The sequence below is a fragment of the Lates calcarifer genome, linkage group LG9 (assembly GCF_001640805.2).
Source record: "Lates calcarifer isolate ASB-BC8 linkage group LG9, TLL_Latcal_v3, whole genome shotgun sequence".
NCBI lineage: Eukaryota > Metazoa > Chordata > Actinopteri > Centropomidae > Lates > Lates calcarifer.
In genome coordinates, this window is record NC_066841.1 from 21,331,962 (window position 1) to 21,351,431 (window position 19,470).

The following is a 19,470-nucleotide window of genomic DNA, read 5'->3' on the forward strand; positions in this document are numbered from 1 at the left end:
ATCAATAAAAATCTTCTTTTGCAGTTAATGTCACCAGTTTATAGTTTAGTTTTAATAGCATTGTGTCACTGATGTGCCTTTAATTATCGGTAATCAGCATTCACTTATGTGTTTATCTTACGGGGGTGAGCCACTTCACAGGTTGGTTATATTACCTGTTGACCTCAGGTCAGTGAACTAAGACAATGTTTAATGCAGTGTTTTTTTCTGATATGAAAATGAATATTATTGAGCACACCCAGCCTCAGCAGGCCCCTCATCAGAAACTCATATCTTCAGATGTCAAAGCTGGCGTGGAAATTTAAACTGGCTTCAAATTAATTTGAAGGAATTGCAAGTTATTTTGAATTCATGTAATCTTACTCCATCACCCTTTCTGTTTCTTTCCATCTCTCTCTACTCATCTTCTCCCATATGTTTCCCTTGACCAAAGCTAAGCTTGGATTGATGTTGTCTTTACAGTTTGGTTTTGATCAGTTAAGAAATTTCACACGGGTCAGCTGATATTTTCGTGTTACACAGTGTCTGGCGACAGGAAAAGTGCACGTCTACGTCCACCGGTGTCGAGGTGAACCAGCTGAATATAAGCCACTCAAGTTGACGACAAGTGCATTGAAAAGTAAAAGCTGCTGGCCTTTACCTTTTCTTTGTCAAACCACCTGTTCGGCCAGCAGTTAGAAAAGTTATATTTTCAGCGTTGTCCACAGTCTCATGACATGTTTAACACGAAGCACAGCAGGCTGATTAAGCTTATGGCAAATTGTTACTAACAGCTAAAATGAAAGCTTGTCTGTATGTAGTCTAACTGGTTAGTTTGTCACTAATCTCCAAATTTCGCAAATTGCTGTAAACTTCACTCTCTTAGACAAACAAGCCACCAACATTTTAGATTTCTGTCCACTGAGATATTGAGTTTACTGTGATTTTACTGTTGCTGTTCTAGCAACAATGTTTAGTTGTACTTAATATATAACTCAATTCTTCTCGTCTACTGAAATTATTCTTTTGCAAAATGATAAATTAAAAAAACAGTAATAGTCTGAGCCGGACTGATAGGGTCTGTATGGATAAAGATAAAATCCTAATGATTACCCATCCCTACAGCTGGTTAGTGGCTTCACCCTGACTTTAGGCAGATGAGCAATTCACTGTTCAAATCACTTCATTATAAGCCTTGTTTAAGCATAAATTATTTATATATGCACAAAACTAGAGCTCTTTGGCCATAGAGACACTGCTTGTGTTTGGAGAAAGAGGGGAGGAGGCGTACTACCAAAGAACATCGTCTCCATAGTGAAATGCAGTGGTGTGAATATTATGCTGTGGGGATGCTTCAGTACATCTTGGAAGTGGGAATTGTTACGCCAGAGTATGCCCTATGACCTGCATTAACCCCACGATTGCCAGTGTCCCCGCGGTCGCCACTCCCCCCGACGGGCGCAGGGTGCAAGGGCCCGTTCAATGCTGCTCGCAGCTTTAATTATTATGGAAATTAAGAGGATTTAACTGACATTACATCCAGCTTGGGGCACCAAATAGCCAATTCATTAAATTAGTCTCAAAAGATATACTAACAATTTTGGGACCTTAATTAATAATTAAGTTAATAACCACAACCAAAATTACCCCACCAATAGTCAGTCAATAAGTGTCAGAGGGAGAGGTTAGCAAGCTGCATTCAAGACAGTGAGACAGTACCTACATGTGTGAAAATTCTAACAAACCATAACCTGACTACTAACAGATAGAACAACAGAGCACAAGTTGTATGTTGAATTAAGTCAATACATATACTGGCAAAGTTGAAAAGTCCTGTGTTTAGCCAAGCTGTGCTATGCAAGGTAATATAAACTAGGCCCAGTTATGTTACCAAGTCCAGGGGAAAAAAGAAGATGCCTTTGGTGTGCTGCTCACCGAGTCCTGTTGTTGCTGTTGAGGTCCACTGACCTGCGGTTGTCCTGGCTGTGTGGTCTCAACGACACGATGAGGAGATCAGTTCTTCTGCTCTCCTTGCAGAGTTAGCCGGTTAATGCTAACTCTTTTGTTAGTGAAACCGTCTGGCAGACTTGCTGTCATCTATCTGCTGCAGTGTGCCCACTCACTACACTCGTAGTGGAGGCACAGTGAGAGTCATGTTTTTTGATTTCTCCAGTGCCTTTAATACCATCCAGCCTTTGTTGCTGAGTAAGAAGTTGCTCAAGATGGGTGTCAGCATGTCCACCATGTCCTGGATTGCTGACTATCAGATAGACCACAGTTTGTGTGGCTGTCGTTCTCCCTGTCTGATGTGGTGGTCAGTAACACAGGAGCACCTCAGGGGACTGTCCTGTCTCCATTTCTGTTCACTCTATACACCTCAGACTTTCAGCACAACATCTGCCATCTGCAGAAGTTCTTTGATGACTCTAATGCAGTGGTGGGGTGTATTAGAAATGGGCAGGAGTCGAAGTACAGGGGTTTAATAAAAAACTTTGTGGAGTGGTGTAATAGGAATCATCTGTTCCTGTACATCAACAAGACCAAGGAGTTGGTGATGGATTTAAGGAGGACTAGGACTGTGACCAGACCCATAACCATCATGGGTGAGGAGGTTGGAATTGTGGAGGACTACAAATATCTGGGTGTCCACTTGAATGACAGACTGGACTGGAGCACCAACACTGATGCCGTATACAAGAAGGGGATGAGCAGACTCTATTTCCTGAGGAAGCTCAGATCCTTCAATGTGTGCAACAAAATGTTGGAGATCTTCTACCAGTCAGTGGTTGCTAGTGCCATCTACTTTGCTGTAGTCTGCTGGGGGAGCAGCATCAGTGCCAGGGATGCCAACAGACTCAACAAACTAATCCACAAAGCTGGGACTGTCATTGGACACAAGATGGAGACATTTGAGTCAGTGAGGGACAAGAGATCACTGAACAAACTGCTCTCCATCATGGAGAACTCATCCCACCCCCTTCATGAAACAACACAGAGACAGCAGAGCTGATTCTCCAACAGACTCATTCAGCTCCGCTGTTACAAGGAACGCAACAGGAAATAATTCCTGCCATTCTCCATAGCTCTTTACAACAACTCACCTGTGTGTGTCAGATGAACACTGCCACCTGTACACACATTCTGAAAATACTGGGACTATCTATTCACTTCATTCACTAACAGTAACACATGTTGTAATATTGTACATATTTCCTATATATTTCACTGCCTGTTTTTGCACAGCCACTCTTAGACAAAAATACTGCACTGCAACTTAAATTACTTTCCTGTATATATTCTCCCGTATATATATTTTAAAGACTTAGTATTTATAGTTCATACTTTTTTCCATAATGTTTGTTGTTACCTATTGTTGCTGTCTCTTACTGTCTCTGCTCTCAGTAGGCCAACAGATGTAACATAACAAATCATTCATGCACAAAATTAACAAACGCCTCCTTTAATCATTGTATAGCCATATCAGTAATTTATTTGCCACTAAAAATACAGGTCTGCTATAGAGTATTTAGGATATTTTCATCAGTTGGTAAGACATGCTTTCTTGATGTTAAACCACCCTTTTCTGACTTAACTATGACCCCCTCCCGCTGCCAACAGACTCCTTTGTCAAAACAAGTTTTTCAATGTTACAACCCAGAATAATGTAAAATTACTAAAGATAGACCAATATGTTTTTTTCAGGGCCGATACCAATACTGATTATTAGTAGTCAAGGAGGCCGACAACCAGTGTTCCCTCTAAGCTGCACGCCTGCGCAATCGCGCACTGCTCCTGCTGTCTCTGCACACAGCAAAACTATGTAGCGCATAAAATTACAGTGTGCGACAGTGTGCGCGTCTGATGTTCCTCACAGTGGTCCAAGGAATTCTCAGGGAGTTTGTGTGTATGCTCAGACACATGAAAAATTAGGGGGATCATTGCCGATAACTGATATTTGGAGCCGATATTCATTTGCAGTAAAAGTGAAAATATTGGCGTCAAAATTTTGAATAATACAAACTCCAAGACTTAACTTTGTTTAAATGCCTTTAAGCATATGTTTATTAAACAGCTTTTCAGATTTGCAACAAAAATTCTAACAAAAAGTGCAGAGAGCTCCCAAGCTCAGCAGCAAGTTAAATGAAAACTCTAACAAATAGCTCCCTAAAGTTTTCTACAATAAGTGATAGTGATGTTGTAGTTGGATTCTGTCTTTCTCAACACCCTGGCCTGTGTGTGCTGTAAATTGTCCAGGTGCTGCACTGCCCTTGTATTGTAGTTCTGCCTCTTTCTTCAAGTCAAGTAACATGTAGAAAAGTGATGTTTGAAGCTTTCTCGAGAACTCAACCATAAAACTTCAGTCTATATTGCACTTCCCTGGGTCCTCAGCGATAAACCCATGAAGCTTGGAGTCAAATGGATGAGTAGTGAGTGAACATTTATGGAATGTTCACTGAGCATTGAAAAAAAATTAAATGTTGTTCAAACTCTCAATGTGAATTTATGCACTATATACAGCACCCAAATATCCACACAATGCAATTAAATAAATGGCATCTATGGCATGTACATTACTTTTAGTTAGTGATCCCAAAATGCATCACAATTGATTGATACAGTTGTGTGACCTGACACCTGTCAGGGATGATGCAAAATGATGATGATCCATTCTCAATATAATGATGTTTCCTTAGCTTGTACTTTACTGAAGCATGCAAAGATGTATGTAACAATATTGTCACACCAATTCAGATACTTGCATGGGATGAAAGCAAAGACAGCCTATAAAATCACAGACACAGTGACAAAATATCTGAACATTTATTATAAATAATCAGTTGTTACTATAGCAGCTGTTATTGCTCACAGACTTTAAAGCCATTATTCTTGGGCAAATCCATTAACATGACAGAATCTTGGCAAATGATCTTCAACTTAACTTTGAATCTGTGTGTCACTCAGTGTAGTCTTCAGTTCTTCATAAAATATGAAAGGATTCAATTTTCTCATTCTAACAAGAAAATGCACAGTTTTCTGATTAAATAAATATGGCTCTGTAGGAGCCAGGCTAATTCAGAGAGAAGCCATGAAGTATTTTGCTTAGCTTGACAATGTCCTTTGGAAAATACTTGTAGAACTGAATGAAAGGAAAAAAACACGGAAACTATAATTGGAATTGGCCCTAATCGAACCAGGTCTTGGGTCTTTGTAGTCCACCACATGGCACTGTGTCCAACAATTTTTATAACGTTCCCACTCAACAGCCCCACACACACACCACCTTCACACAGTTCTTGACTTGCTGTGTGGTGGCATTAAAGCAGCAGGTTTTTATCTTCTCTCTCAAGCTTTATTTTTCATTCTTCACACAACTACATCCATCATTTTTGTGTGAACAGCCATGAATGTCCTCAAGAAGGGACCTAATTTTCAAAAATTCATTGTGTTTTCAAGCATACCCCATCTTCAGACTGTATTTTCGCCTGAAGGCAGCTATGCTGCCTAATATACCGAACACAGAAGATTTTTACATTTTTTTTCTATATGCATTTGTGCTCTTTTTTTCTTTTTTGCTTTTATTGGACAGTAGTGGTGGAGTGATGGCACACATAATGCCTTCATGTCTACATTATATTCATTGAAAAACCAACCAACATTTTCAACGAACATTATCCCAGTTTTATTTTGTATTTTGACCTAACAAGTCACTAAGTCTGTAAGCTTCAACATACTAATGATTTGACTAGAATATTTATATTTTTCTTTTCTTTTCATTTCCTGTCATTACATATCATTTGAAATCACCCCTCAGGTACTTTGGGTCCACAATTCTCAAAATGGGGTGCCCAGACCCCTCAGGGTCTGTAAGCCATAGCTTGGGGGTCTGCAAAATAATTTGCAACAAATTAATTAAGTTATGACATATCACTAAAAAAGTGTATAACTAAACATACTAAGCCAATAACTCCCAAAGACCACAATGTGTCTGTAGCTACAGTAAGAGAGGTCGCCACCTCGCACTTCAGCTCATACCTCTCCGATGTGAACACTGATGCTCTGGGACTGGGTGTGTGACCCCTTTGCACCAGCTGCAAAAGCAAATTGCCTGACAGATATGGCAGAAGAGCAGCTGTTGGAATTAAACTGTGATAGGACACTGAGGGCCTGATTACCGCAGGTTAATCATGAAAACTTTTAGCCTTCCCTCTCACATGACTATCCTGAACTCACAGCTGAGGCCATGCAAATATTGCCCCCTTTGTGAATCATCATTTTCCAAATGTACTTTGAACATAAATGTCCCTGCAATTAAAAGTATTCAAATTTAATTTGTTTAAGTTCATTTCTATGAAAGAGGTCTTAAGTATTTGGGTTGAAACGTTTAAAATAATTTATAAAATAAAAAATAAAATAATTACTACAGTATCTAGGAGTACAAATGGCAGTAAACATATTTATTAATTGCTGTGAGGATTATGAGGGGGTCCCCCGTAAGGGGTCCGTGGCCCCAAAAAGTTTGAGAACCCCTGCTTTGGGTGATACAGCTTATAGCCTCTTTGTGTCTTTTTGGCTTGGCCCCCAAGTAACTGCAATAAAAGTCCCAGAGCTCTATATTAGCATCACTGACAGAGAAAAAATAAATCTGTAATACTTAAGTGAACTGTACAATGTCCAATGTACCAACCAATAGGACTTTTGTATTCAATCAGTGGTTTTCCCAGCTGCTTTGGAATTTAATAAGAAAGTAAACACTGGTGTTTGTTTCCAATAAATCTGGTGTAGAAATCCTAGACTCTGGATTCTGAGCTGTTCTTGTACTATTTAATCTGGATCTATTTGCACTGGGCCGACCTACTGTCAGGTCAGTTTAGATTTGGGTCTGACCCTAACACTTTTAATTAGTTAGGTCCATCTGTTTAAAATAGTCTAGTCTTGGGTCTTTTCTGGGTCAAACTTTGCAGCCTACAAAGACCTCTGACCCATAGTCACACTTCAACACACACACACACACACACACACACACACACACACAGTCCATTGCTGTCTCCATTCAAGCAGAGGTGAGGTAAGCTTGTATTGAGGTACCAAGGAGGACTCAAATGTCAGATGAAGTTCTGTTATACCCTATTTCTATGTGTTTCTCCAGCCACAGCTCTGCCAACTGCATTGTTGATGCAAAGGTACTTGCTCTTGATGCAAGGCACATTTTATATTGCTTCTGCTCAAGACTTGTGTTGCAGTGGACAGGATGATAAATGTGGAAAATTCCTGGTTCTTGACTGCGCAACACTTTCAAACCAGAATTAATAACTTTTGTGAACAAGTCCACATCTTCCAGCCCCCAGCCTAGGATTGAGGTGTCAAAACCTCCTGCTTTTAGTAAATCACTCTTGAAAACACAGGTGATTCCAAAGCCATAATCTTGCCAGAAACCACTTTTCTTAGTCAGTACAAATTTGTTTTCTCTTTGGGCCTTCTCGGTATACACTATCTTGGGGTTGTACTGACTAAAGGCAACAGGGAAATAGGCCTGTCTTCCTTGGACAGCATTGTCTCTACAGCGTTGCAAGGCATCACCGCTAAAGATAAGATCAACATCACAGAAGAACAGTAGGGTGTCATTGTCAAATTGTGAGGAGCCCAGCTCCAGAGCCAGGCCTCGTGAAAAGTTGCCTGTCATGGGGATTATGGAAAGGTCAGCTGTAGGATACTTCCTGTGGTAGTCTTTGATTAACTGAATATGTTTTTCGCTGTTCTGAGTTCTCTCATTGTCCACAAGAACAATGGAGAGTTTAACATTTAGTTTGGCTATCAAACACACTTCCTCAAAGTTCTCCATGAAGTGGACAAAGGTGTCGTAACGACCAGACAGTGGGACGACAATGTTGACCTTCTTCTGGCTTTGCTTCCATATTTCCCTTGTTGATCCATAGAACTGGAAAGGGGACAAGAACTTCAGAGAGTTGGACAGGAAAGACAGGGATTGGGATTCAGAGTTGATGTTAGTCACAAGTTCAACCACATCTAACTCTTCAATTTCAGTAAAGAAGGGCCGGCTAAAGGGCTGCTGAAGGTAAGCGTGCCGCCTCACAGGCACTGTTATTTTGCGTCCCTTATGTTTCTTGTACAGAAGCAGTAGGTCTATGATGTACTCTGCACCATGCATTGGATCCACTCTGTAGTAGCCATACTGAATCTCTTTAAAGTCAATTACACGGCCACGTGTTTTTGAATTCTTATTAATCATTTCCATGACCTGCAGTATAATGTCCTCCAGTGCAGTCCGAAGCAAGTTCCCAAGGCTTTGGCGGGCAATCTTGTTCTCAACAGCAGAATAAATGTGGCGACCTGTAAGGAAATCCCACTCAATTACATCATTTCTCTCATTGGGCTGATAGTGCATGTATGAAGGTGGGGATCCCAGCTGTTGGTCTTCCCACAGTACCTCTGTATCACTGAGGTAACTCATAATCAGGCCTTCGCGGTGGAGCAGGATGGTGCGGTACCGAAGCCTTGAGATCTCACGGCTCAGCGTGAAGCTGTGGAGCCGGTATTGGTAGGCAGGCTTTTTGTTGGGGTGCAGTGTAATGGCATTGTGGATCTTGCTACTGTGAAGTTCTTCAATGAAACCTTTCTTGTTTTGTTCATAATTCTCATAGAAGAGCTGTTGCATCTGTGAAAAGAGTTGCAACACAATATTAAGAGCATGAATGATGTTCAAGTATCACTACAAATAACACTCTCACTTTTGCCATATGTCACCTTGGTCAAAATAGACTAACCATGCTTTTGAACTGTGAACTGAAGTCAGCATTTTGCTGACCAATATACTGAAAAGTATGTTCTAATGATTGGGCTGGTGTCTTCATGTTCCCACTAAACCCCAGCGGATGCAGTTGTGCAGCATTCAGCTTTATCATAATGGATAAGACCATCTGCTGTAATTCTAGTCAGCATGCTACTGTTTAATGGGTGCATGAGACGATTGTCTTTGTAAATGGCATGTACTTATATAGCGCTTTTCTAGTCTTTTCGACCACTCAAAACGCTTCACACTACAGATTACATTCACCCCATTCACACAAACATTCATACAGCACTTGTTCTATACAAATAGTGCTTTCTAGCACAGACACATTCACACACCTGACACACATTGGAGGCAATTTGGGATTCACTATCTTGCCCATGGATACTTCGGCATGCGGACTGGAGGCGCCGGGAATCGAACCACCGACCTTCTGATTGGTGGGGTGACTGCTCGACCTCCTGAGCCACAGCCGCCCCTAAATAAATTTATTGATTTATTGATCTATTTTGTTAGTAATCATTTTGTAAACATCTAGTTTACAACATTTCATACTCACCATGACAGCAAGACACCATCTAAATAGATGTTTTTATGTCCCCTCGGGTTGTGCCCTATGATAATGTGTGATGTTAATTTACCTTGTTCATAGTGTAACAGTACTATCCTGTGATTTTTAGTGAGCATTTTTTTGCTCTTTGAACAACTTTGAACACACAGAGAAGGCAGTTGGCTGTGCCGTGGTCTGTAGCTTCGTATTGGGACATAACTCTTTATATTTCTGCACACTGAAGCAATGTCTGTAAGAAACAGTATTGTTCCAATGTGTGTTCACTACATTAATTTGTGTCTGTGCAAAAGTTAGTCTTCTTGCTATTCATTTGTATGAGCTGATGGTATGTAGCTATGCCAGTGCTCTGTGTTTGAAAGCTCAGATGAGCCTTCTTCATTGTCTTTATTGGACATTAATAAGGTCATTTTTTGGATTGTTTGCAGTTTCACAAAGAAATCCCTCAGTAACTCCATAAACAGCAGCAACTTTGCAGTGACATTTTTGTGAGAAACGTTTAGCTGGTTGGATAGCTGGTGTTACGAGCTTGCAAGGCTTTCACACCTCGGTTGATGTAGACTGTATAAACATATACAGCAGTTTAATAGAGTACCACCATCCCCAAGCATTGATAAACATTCACCATACTGTGTACCAGGCTGCTTGTGGAGCACCCTATGATGTTGGTATCAAGCACACGGCAGGACAGGACTCCAAATGCAGAACTCAAACACAATCAAAGTTCAGGTCCTTTATTACAAGCAAAAGTCCAGTACACGAGTAGGCAGTCCGATAAGGCAACAGTGTCCAAAGGGAATAGGCGAAAATCCAAAATCAGATAAACAGGCAACGGTCAGGAACACAAGAAGTCAAAAACAGGAAACAACGCTGGAAAGCTGACACGAGGGACAAGACAATCTGGCAACTGCCAAGAAGAAGAGACGCTGACTAAATACACCTAGACAAGGAGATAACGAGACACAGGTGAAACACATAAGGGCGGGGACAGTAATCAAGACAAGGAAGTAAAGAGAACTGGAGTAACCAAGGGACAGGAAACAGGAAGACAAGACAAAAATACCAAAATAAAACAGGAAACATTCAAACCCTGACAGTACCCCCCCCTCTACGGCCGGCACCTGACGGCCCAGGATCCTGAGGGTGCTGGCGGAGAAAGTCTCTAATAAGAGTGGGGTCCAGGATGTCCTTGGCTGCAACCCACGACCTCTCCTCCGGACCATAACCCTCCCAGTCCACCAAGTATTGAAGCTGGCGTCCACGGCGACGGGATGCGAGGAGTCTCCTCACAGAATATACAGGGCCACCGTCGATGAGCCGGGGGGGTGGAGGGGGTCTGGTGGCAGGGACCAGCCCACTCACCTTAACAGGTTTCACACGACTAACATGGAAGGTTGGGTGTACCCTCATGGTCCTGGGGAGCTTTAGTCTCACAGCAAGAGGATTAATAACTTTAGACACTGGGAAAGGACCCACAAAGCGAGGAGCCAACTTACGGCACTCAACTCGGAGAGGAAGATCCCTTGTGGAGAGCCAGACCCTTTGCCCAGTTCTGTAAGTGGGAGCAGGAATTCTGCGCCGATCTGCTGCCTTCTTATAGGTCAGGGAACTTTTCAACAAGGCCCGACGAGCTCGAACCCATGCAGCCCGGCAACGGCGGACCAAAGTGTGGGCGGATGGAACAGAGACTTCCTGCTCAAGGGACGGAAAGACAGGAGGCTGGTAACCATACACGCAAAAAAATGGAGACATACCAGTAGAGGAGCAGGGCAAAGAGTTGTGGGCGTACTCCACCCAGGGAAGGAACCGGCACCAGGAAGATGGGCTCTGGGAGGTCACACAACGGAGGACTGTCTCCAACTCCTGGTTTAACCTCTCTGTCTGGCCGTTGGACTCAGGGTGGTACCCAGAGGATAGGCTGGCAGAGGCCCCCACCAATTTGCAGAAGTCCCTCCAGAATCGGGCAACGAACTGTGGCCCTCGATCCGACACAATGTCCTTAGGAAAACCGTGGAGACGGACAACATTGTATAGGACGGCCTCGGCTGTCTCCTTAGCTGAGGGAAGCTTGGACATGGGCACAAAATGAACCATCTTTGAGAACCTGTCCACAATGGTTAAGATGGTGGTATTACCTTCAGAGGGGGGCAGGCCTGTGACAAAATCCATGGAGATGTCTGACCAGGGACGCTTGGGCACTGGCAAGGGGTGAAGGAGACCGTGTGGAGGTTGCCGTGAAGTCTTGTTGCTGGAGCAAACAGGGCATGCTGCAACAAACTCCACAATATCGCCCTTCATACCTGGCCACCAAAAGCGTTGGGCGATAAAAAACTGAGTGCGAAACTCAACGGCATAATCTAAAACTGTGCGCCTCCCTTGCCGTAATGCAGCTAAGGACCTGGCAGCCTCACGGCCCGGAGAAACAGTCTGAAAAACTTGTGTAAGAGTCCGGATGAACAAGGGAAGAGACTCACAGATTGCTGAGCGACGACTCCACTCAGCAGTAGCCCAAGCCTCGGCTCGCCCTGACATGTGGGAGATCATATAGGCAACCTTGGCTCTGTCTGTAGAAAAGGAGGCCGCCTGAAACTCAAAGTGAAGTTCACATTGAGCAAGAAACGAGCGACAATCTCCCGAATCCCCAGAGAATTTCTCCGGGCTGGAGAGATGAACGTGGGGATTCAATCCCAACCCTGGAGGCGGTGAAGATGGCTGGGGTTCTGCATCCTGAGTAGCTGGGGGCGAAGCAGAACTAGGAGAATCAGATGACTGAGGCCCACGCTGAACATGGTCGACCAGGAAATTTAGCTGAGATCCCAAGGCCGAGAGCATCTGCCCCTGGTGCTCTGTCATCTCCCTCATCTCTTGACGGAGAGCATTAAGTTGTTCCTCTTGATGGAGGATCCGCTGCCCCTGGGCTCTGAGGGCAGACCGGAGGTGATCTGAGTCTGCGGAGTCCATAATGTGGCCAGATTGTACTATCAAGCACACGGCAGGACAGGACTCCAAATGCAGAACTCAAACACAATCAAAGTTCAGGTCCTTTATTACAAGCAAAAGTCCAGTACACGAGTAGGCAGTCCGATAAGGCAACAGTGTCCAAAGGGAATAGGCGAAAATCCAAAATCAGATAAACAGGCAACGGTCAGGAACACAAGAAGTCAAAAACAGGAAACAACGCTGGAAAGCTGACACGAGGGACAAGACAATCTGGCAACTGCCAAGAAGAAGAGACGCTGACTAAATACACCTAGACAAGGAGATAACGAGACACAGGTGAAACACATAAGGGCGGGGACAGTAATCAAGACAAGGAAGTAAAGAGAACTGGAGTAACCAAGGGACAGGAAACAGGAAGACAAGACAAAAATACCAAAATAAAACAGGAAACATTCAAACCCTGACAGTTGGTTATGGCCATTCTCTGACCACAAAGGTGGGTAAACATCTAACCCGCAGCCATCTGGTGACCTTAGGACTTACCACCTATGATGACTAGCCAGTAAACTACAGGGCATGGAAAGCATCCTTTTATACTGCCATTGCTGGTTTAGATCTGCAGGAGAACTCAACATCTTAATTAAGCATCTTGGAAAAGAGTCAGCAGAACAAGTTAAAAGAATTAAATCAATATCTGACATCTTTTTGCTGAGCTAGCGATGGCATGGGAGCAGCTCAAAAATATATGGCTCTCCTGAAGCTTTTGAACAGGCTCTCTTCAGTAAACTGGAAAGCGTCCCCAAAATCACAACAAAAGACCCAAATAAACTGCATGATCTCACAGACCTGCTGTTAGAACTGGACGCAGCTAGGCTTGACCGCTACCTCCCAGGCTTGTCATACTTGGACATTTCGGGGGAGTTAACCCAATCATAGAAAAACTCCCACACAACATCCAAGAAAAATTGATATCCTTTGGGTGAAGATACAAACATGTTCATTATGTCAGTTTCCCTCCCTTCTCTGTGTTTGCAGACTTTGTTCAAACTGAGCCCACACAGATCCCAGCTTTAACCTCTTTGTACAAGCCGCAGCGGAGAAAAGGAGCAGGTTTTGTCATGCTCACAAGACACAAGTTTCTCCCACAAATCAATCTGAGGTTAGAGAAGACAGAAAGCTACAAGTCCCAAAGAAACATTGCCCTCTACATAAAAAACCTCATGCAGAGGTTTTCCGGAAAAGACCTCAGAGGAGCGCAAGCAGCTCTTAAAAGAACATTCTGTTTGCTTCAGATGCAGCTCCTCCACTGACCATCTGGCCAGGAACTGTTCAGCTCAACTTAAATACACTGAATGTGACAGTACCAGTCATGTGGCAGAGTTTCATCCAGGGCCACCAACCTGGAAGTCTACGTCATCTTCCCCCACCTCAGAGCATGGTGGGGAGGGAGACAAAGCAGACAACCAGAAGGTCACATCGAGGTGCACGCAAGTTTGTGGGGAAGGTGTACATGCAGAAATATGTTTGGTGAGTGTATATCCACCTTGGCGCAGAGAAGAATCTAAGACTATGTATGCAATACAGGATGAACAAAGCAACTGCTTTCTTGCATGGTCTGAGTTTTTCAGCATCTTCAACATCTCTGGGCCATGCTGAAGACACACGACTACAGGTAGAAGAGCTCATGGGTTTATAATAGTCAGCACATCGAACATACTGCTCTTGCTGGGCAGAGACATCCTGAGGGCTCACAAGGTCTGCAAACAGATAAATGGTCCTGTTAATGCGCCTTTTGCTCAAAGACTGGACATAGGGTGGATTGTTATTGGTGTCGTATGCTTGGGAGGTGCTCACAGACCATCAGAAGTGAGTAGCTACAACACAACTGTCTTGGATAACGGTCATGCAAGCAATCTACAGCCATGCGACAACCAAGTTAGAGTGAGAGAGATATTCAGTCAAGTGCCTAAGTAACTTCAACTTCCTAGAATTTATGGTAGCATGATCAACAAAGAACATGCACCACCTCTACAACACAGACAGGAGTGTTGGTACCTCTCCCTGTTCAGGGTGTACCGTCCCAGGAAGCCTGATAAGCTCTTTGTGGTTTTCGACTCCAGCACACCATATGAGTTGTGTCACTCAACGACATGCTGATGAAGTTCAGGAAAGAATAGGTGGCCATCACCACTGACACTGCGCATAAGTTCCATTGTTTTGTGGCGAGGGAGGATTACAGAGACTTCCTTCACTTTCTGTGGTACAGGAACAATGTTCTTACATCTCATGTAATTGAGGACAGAATGCAAGTTCACCTATTTGGCAACAGTCCCACCTGCACTGTGGCTGTGTGTGGATTATGGAGAGCAGCTAAAGAAGCAGAGGCAGACTATGTGAATGATGCAACAAGATTTATTGACGGTGAGTTTTATGTGGATGATGGTCTAAAGTCCTTTCGCACAGAGGAAGGCATGGCATAACCATCCCAAGACTGGAACTGTGCGCAGCTGTACTTGCCGTGGATCATTGAGCTGATTGTCGAAGAGATGGATGTGACTTTCGAAGATGTCTCATATATAGGGAAGTTAGGGAAGTGCTCTGATACATCTACAATCGGTCAGATTTTATGTCTACGTGCACAAAAGGGTTCAACGTATCTGGCAATCAGTGGAACCAGTGGAAGTATGTGCATTCAGACACAAATCCAGCTGACATTGGATCAAGATCAGTGTCACCAGCCCTTCTAAGCAGCATGATATGGTTCATGGGCCCAGCTTTTCTGCAAGATGCAGTCTTGCACCCATTTAAATCACAAGACACCTATGACCAGGTAACAACCAATCTGACACATGTTCCAGAGCATATGCACTCTCCACACCTTGAACACTTGTCCAAGTTCAATACTTACAGCGGTGGCAGTAATCTGTATAGCCCACTCTTTCTCTGTTCAAGACAAGTGTCAGGGGTGGCAGTGTACGAGGACTACTCCAACTCTAAAAGATAGGCTGTGATGTTTTCTTGTATGTGCTTTAGAGCAGTGCATATTGAGGTGATCGAGGCGATGAGTCAGAGTCAGAGGTCTTGCCAAGCAGATAAGGTCAGACTGCAGTACAAATTTTGTCTGTGCTTCTTGAGAGCTTGGGATGGACTGCACAAGTTTGGACTTTGATAATGTCAACGAGTACTTAAGTACACAGGGATGACACCTGGGTGTTCAATCCACCTCCCATGTGCCGCCCATATGAGGTAGTCTTAAACACATTGTGTTTGTCTGTAGTTGTGACTTAGATGAAGATCAGGTCACGTTTTATGACCAGTTAATGCAGAAAACCAGGTTATTCAACGGCTTTGCTGACTTTTTTTTTTTTTTTTTTTACCACTATAGTAGTTATTTCGGAAATTATAAAAAACTTCATAATTCACAACTGAATTTCCACAGAGCTGATCACATTTACCTACTGTCATCATGATTTCACAGGAATGAACACTAAGCAGATTAACTCAATCCTTACCTCATAAGACCACACGCACTGTGTTCCTCCAAAACGTCGCACACAACGGCCCACTTCCACATCTTCATGGGTGGTATACATCTCTCTCAGGCAGGTACTGATGTGAGGGACCATTCTGCGTAGCACCTCTCTACTGAAGATCATCCCAGGGCCTCCCATGCAGAAGTTCTCTCCAGGCTCTAGGGCCAATCTGCCCAACTCCTCAGCCATGCCCAAGCCCGTCTGGCCAAGGTAAAGGGGCTTACTGCTGTTCAGTGACCGCAGGAACAGCTCCAGCTTCTCACCTGGAAGAGGGTGAAGTGGGAGAAAATAGATGGCTTTTTCTATATACAGTCATCCTTGGCTGGATACAGTTTGAAACAACAGGAAAATTAAAGCTTTTTTTTTTTTGACTGACTACTTTGGTCAGTGTAAACATGAATACAAGTAGAACTAACAAAACTATCATGTTGTTTTTATGTTATTTGTTTTTATATATTTGTGTCATGCACATACAAATGTGCAGCCTACATGAATGTTTACAATATGACACCAAAAATATTATTGCAGTGGTGAAATATTAGTCACACAAACACAAACACAAACACAACAACACACAAACAAATAACTTTATCTTTTCTCCTAGGCTCAACAAATGCTTCCTACAGTACAGCTCAAGTTTCTTATAATCATTCCCCCAAAGAACTCATCAGAATAAATGAGGGAAATTTCACTGACAAGAGTAGCTCTTAAATCATCATACAAAGAGAGGTAAACATAAAACATACTTTCTCTGCAGCCTCACTTATATATACTCATATAAGAATCACCTCTTATATAAACATCGTCGTCTGCCCGCATGAACCACTCGTATTTATCCAGGTAGTGGTCGTGGATGTACTTCAGCATCATGAATGACTTCTTCTGTGGCGGGTAGGAGTCGTCCACACCTGCCAGCGAAACCACTGGGACTGGGACGGGCGAGAGGACCGTACCGGACCCAGCGCTCGAGAAGAACTCCACTTTCCCGGGTATGGAGCTCGCCCAGGTCTTGTATGCAGCAACGGTGCGAGACCTCAAGTATTTTTTCGCCGTCATAACGCCGACATAGAGGAAATGCCTTGGTCTACTTACGGGTCTCCCGGTTTCTCCGCTACTGTTCCCCGCGCTAAATATCCCGTCCTCCTCCCGACTGAAATGCGGGTTGTCCCGGTCTTTGACAACCGCAGTGTCCTCGTGGATGTCGGGACTTCTACCAATGGAGGAGTCACTGTAGTACAAACACACCAGGGATTTTTTCCGTGTACTCTCCAGAACCTGAGGTACGATGAGCCAAGAGGACGCGGTGAATCCGAGAAAGACGCCGAAAATCATTGTCGTCCACGGTCTCCGCGATTTCAGAGCCATTGCTTTTGCCCTGCTCAGAGCTGAGGTAAACACATGAATGCTGCCGTTGTGTGAGGAGGTGCTGACGTGTATGGGCATCCACCACCTCTGTAGCGGGTTAGTAGGGCCTATGGGTGTTCTACCTGATGCGTAAACACACACCCTCCACCTCTGACAGCGGGATGCACAGCGCTAAAAATACACGTTTATCCTGGTCAGAGTGGTCAGCCCCATCCTCAAGGCTCGCCTGTCCCATCTGAAACTGGATCTCACGGCCCCCTCCCCAGTATACAGTAAAGTCCCAGTTCGACTTAAAGCCGGACTGCATCCTTCACATGTCCGGACCCTATTACTTTGATTTATTCCCAGTTTTACTGTCTGGTCGTAACACGGTGCTTCATGGGGATTTAGCTTTTCCAGCAATCTGACCAACACGTCAGTGATGTCACTAAACTTTACGTCACTTTCACCCGCTCCACACCCGCCGTTCAATTTAACGTTGACGGTTGCTTTTGTGTAGCTTCACAGTGGCTTGACTTCCCTTCTAAACAGGAACTAGTAACCTGTCATTATGTTGTCTCTCTTTTCCGTTACCAAGAACGGCAAGACTTCCAGTTGTTTTTTTTTCTTTTTTTTCAGAATAAATGTGTCATTTCTATGAATCTATAGCTCTCAACAGCAGAAAACCTCCAAACCTCCGCAAATTCATACAACAGCCTATGAATTAAAACAACATGCAGATGTAAAGTAGCTATGTACAAGACCAAAAGCAGTCAGAATGGTTTTAATTAATGATAAATCTCACAAGTGCTTTTATCTTGAAGGTTATCTCTCAGTGACCGTTTTTGTTCAGATTACTGTGAAGAGCAAGAGAGTTTTGTAGTATATTCGATGGTGATGATGTGAAGATGATGAAGAGAAGATCTCGGCTGACACTGTCTTTCTTGTATATAAAGGTTTATTACAAAGAAGTTCAGCATCAAAACAAGCACTGCAGTAGCCTGTGAGAGGATCCGAGCTAATATGGATCTCTCTCCCTAACAGCTCTAAACATCAGTATATATAGGGTACTTGTTTACATGTTTTATAATCTAGCAAAACATCCTGACCTCATTCAATGACCTCTTATTCCAAGAAACAGAGAAAAGGGAAGAAAAAGCCCCTCTCCCTAACACTTACATCTTTATGTTCACAACCATTGACTTAAACATGACCCCAGCAAGTAGAAATCACGTGAAGCCTTGGGTTTTCCCAGAGGATAAATGAACTTTCAGACACTACAGTTTCCATCAGATTATTAATTCATTCTTTATTTTAATGTAGCCTGTTTACTTACAGGCTCTTCCCTATGGCTTAAGCAGAATGACATTGACATATATTCATATTTTTTTCCTTTCACAAAAAACAAAAGATAAATTGCCTGCAGATTTACTCACTGAGTTCTATATTTAGCCATATTGTTCAGCAGTAATCAGTTCATTTCTGTTTGATCTCTTTTCAACAAAAGCACAATTTTCAGTTTGTTCCAAAGGCCACAAAGTCTATTTTAACCACATCCAACTATGTCTGCCTTGCCTTTGGTGGTTATAACCGATATATATCAATTTGTTGTAAGTCCCTTTCCACTTTTAGACTGATGAAAAACACAATAAGTACAAGACTGTAAACTCCCAAGCTGTCAAGACAAAAGACAAAACACAAGTTAAAAGCTTATTTTATTTCTGCTCCTCAGCAGATAGTGGAAAGAGTAACATTCCTCTTTTCTCTATTAACAGAGGGATTTTGAAGATGGCAGGAACTCACTTGGATTTAAGTCTAACTGGTTTGTTTTCATCATTCAATTTGTTTTGGATGAGTTGTGGAGAGCTTATGCACCAACAGGTGGCAGCAGAGTCAAAGTGGTGTCGGACTGGAACCTGAGAACGCTCCCTCATGCTGTGAATTTAGGACTAACATCCACCTTTTGATGTCTACCTACAGCACAGTAAAGTACAGATTCACAACATATCCACATTGCCAGCATAGTCTGGCTAAATGATGCAAAATAAAAAACAATGAGAATAGGTCATTATTGAGCTGAACCAGTAGGTTTCAGTGATGAACCTCACAACCCACACTGCAAGGAAAGACACCTGTAGAATGTATCAGGTATAAAATATCTGCTTGGAAACATATTGCAGGGGGAATCTGTAGATAACCATTTCTAGCTGAATCATTTCACTTTCCAAAGTTCACATCCTCTTTAAACTACATTTATAAGTGGTATTTAATGGCTTTATTAGTGTTAATAAGCTGTT

The 19,470-nt window shown here is 43.1% G+C and overlaps 1 protein-coding gene across 1 annotated transcript; it reads right to left on the minus strand.

Annotated features, from left to right (window-relative positions):
* Positions 1-4,781: 4,781 nt before the first annotated feature.
* Positions 4,782-17,708, minus strand: LOC108880339 (chondroitin sulfate synthase 1-like). Its single transcript, XM_051072693.1, is given in 5 exon segments — positions 4,782-8,653; positions 15,809-16,092; positions 16,618-16,943; positions 16,945-17,039; positions 17,075-17,708. Coding segments are annotated over 5 exon segments (2,481 nt in total). The 5' UTR covers positions 17,273-17,708; the 3' UTR covers positions 4,782-7,075.
* Positions 17,709-19,470: the final 1,762 nt, after the last annotated feature.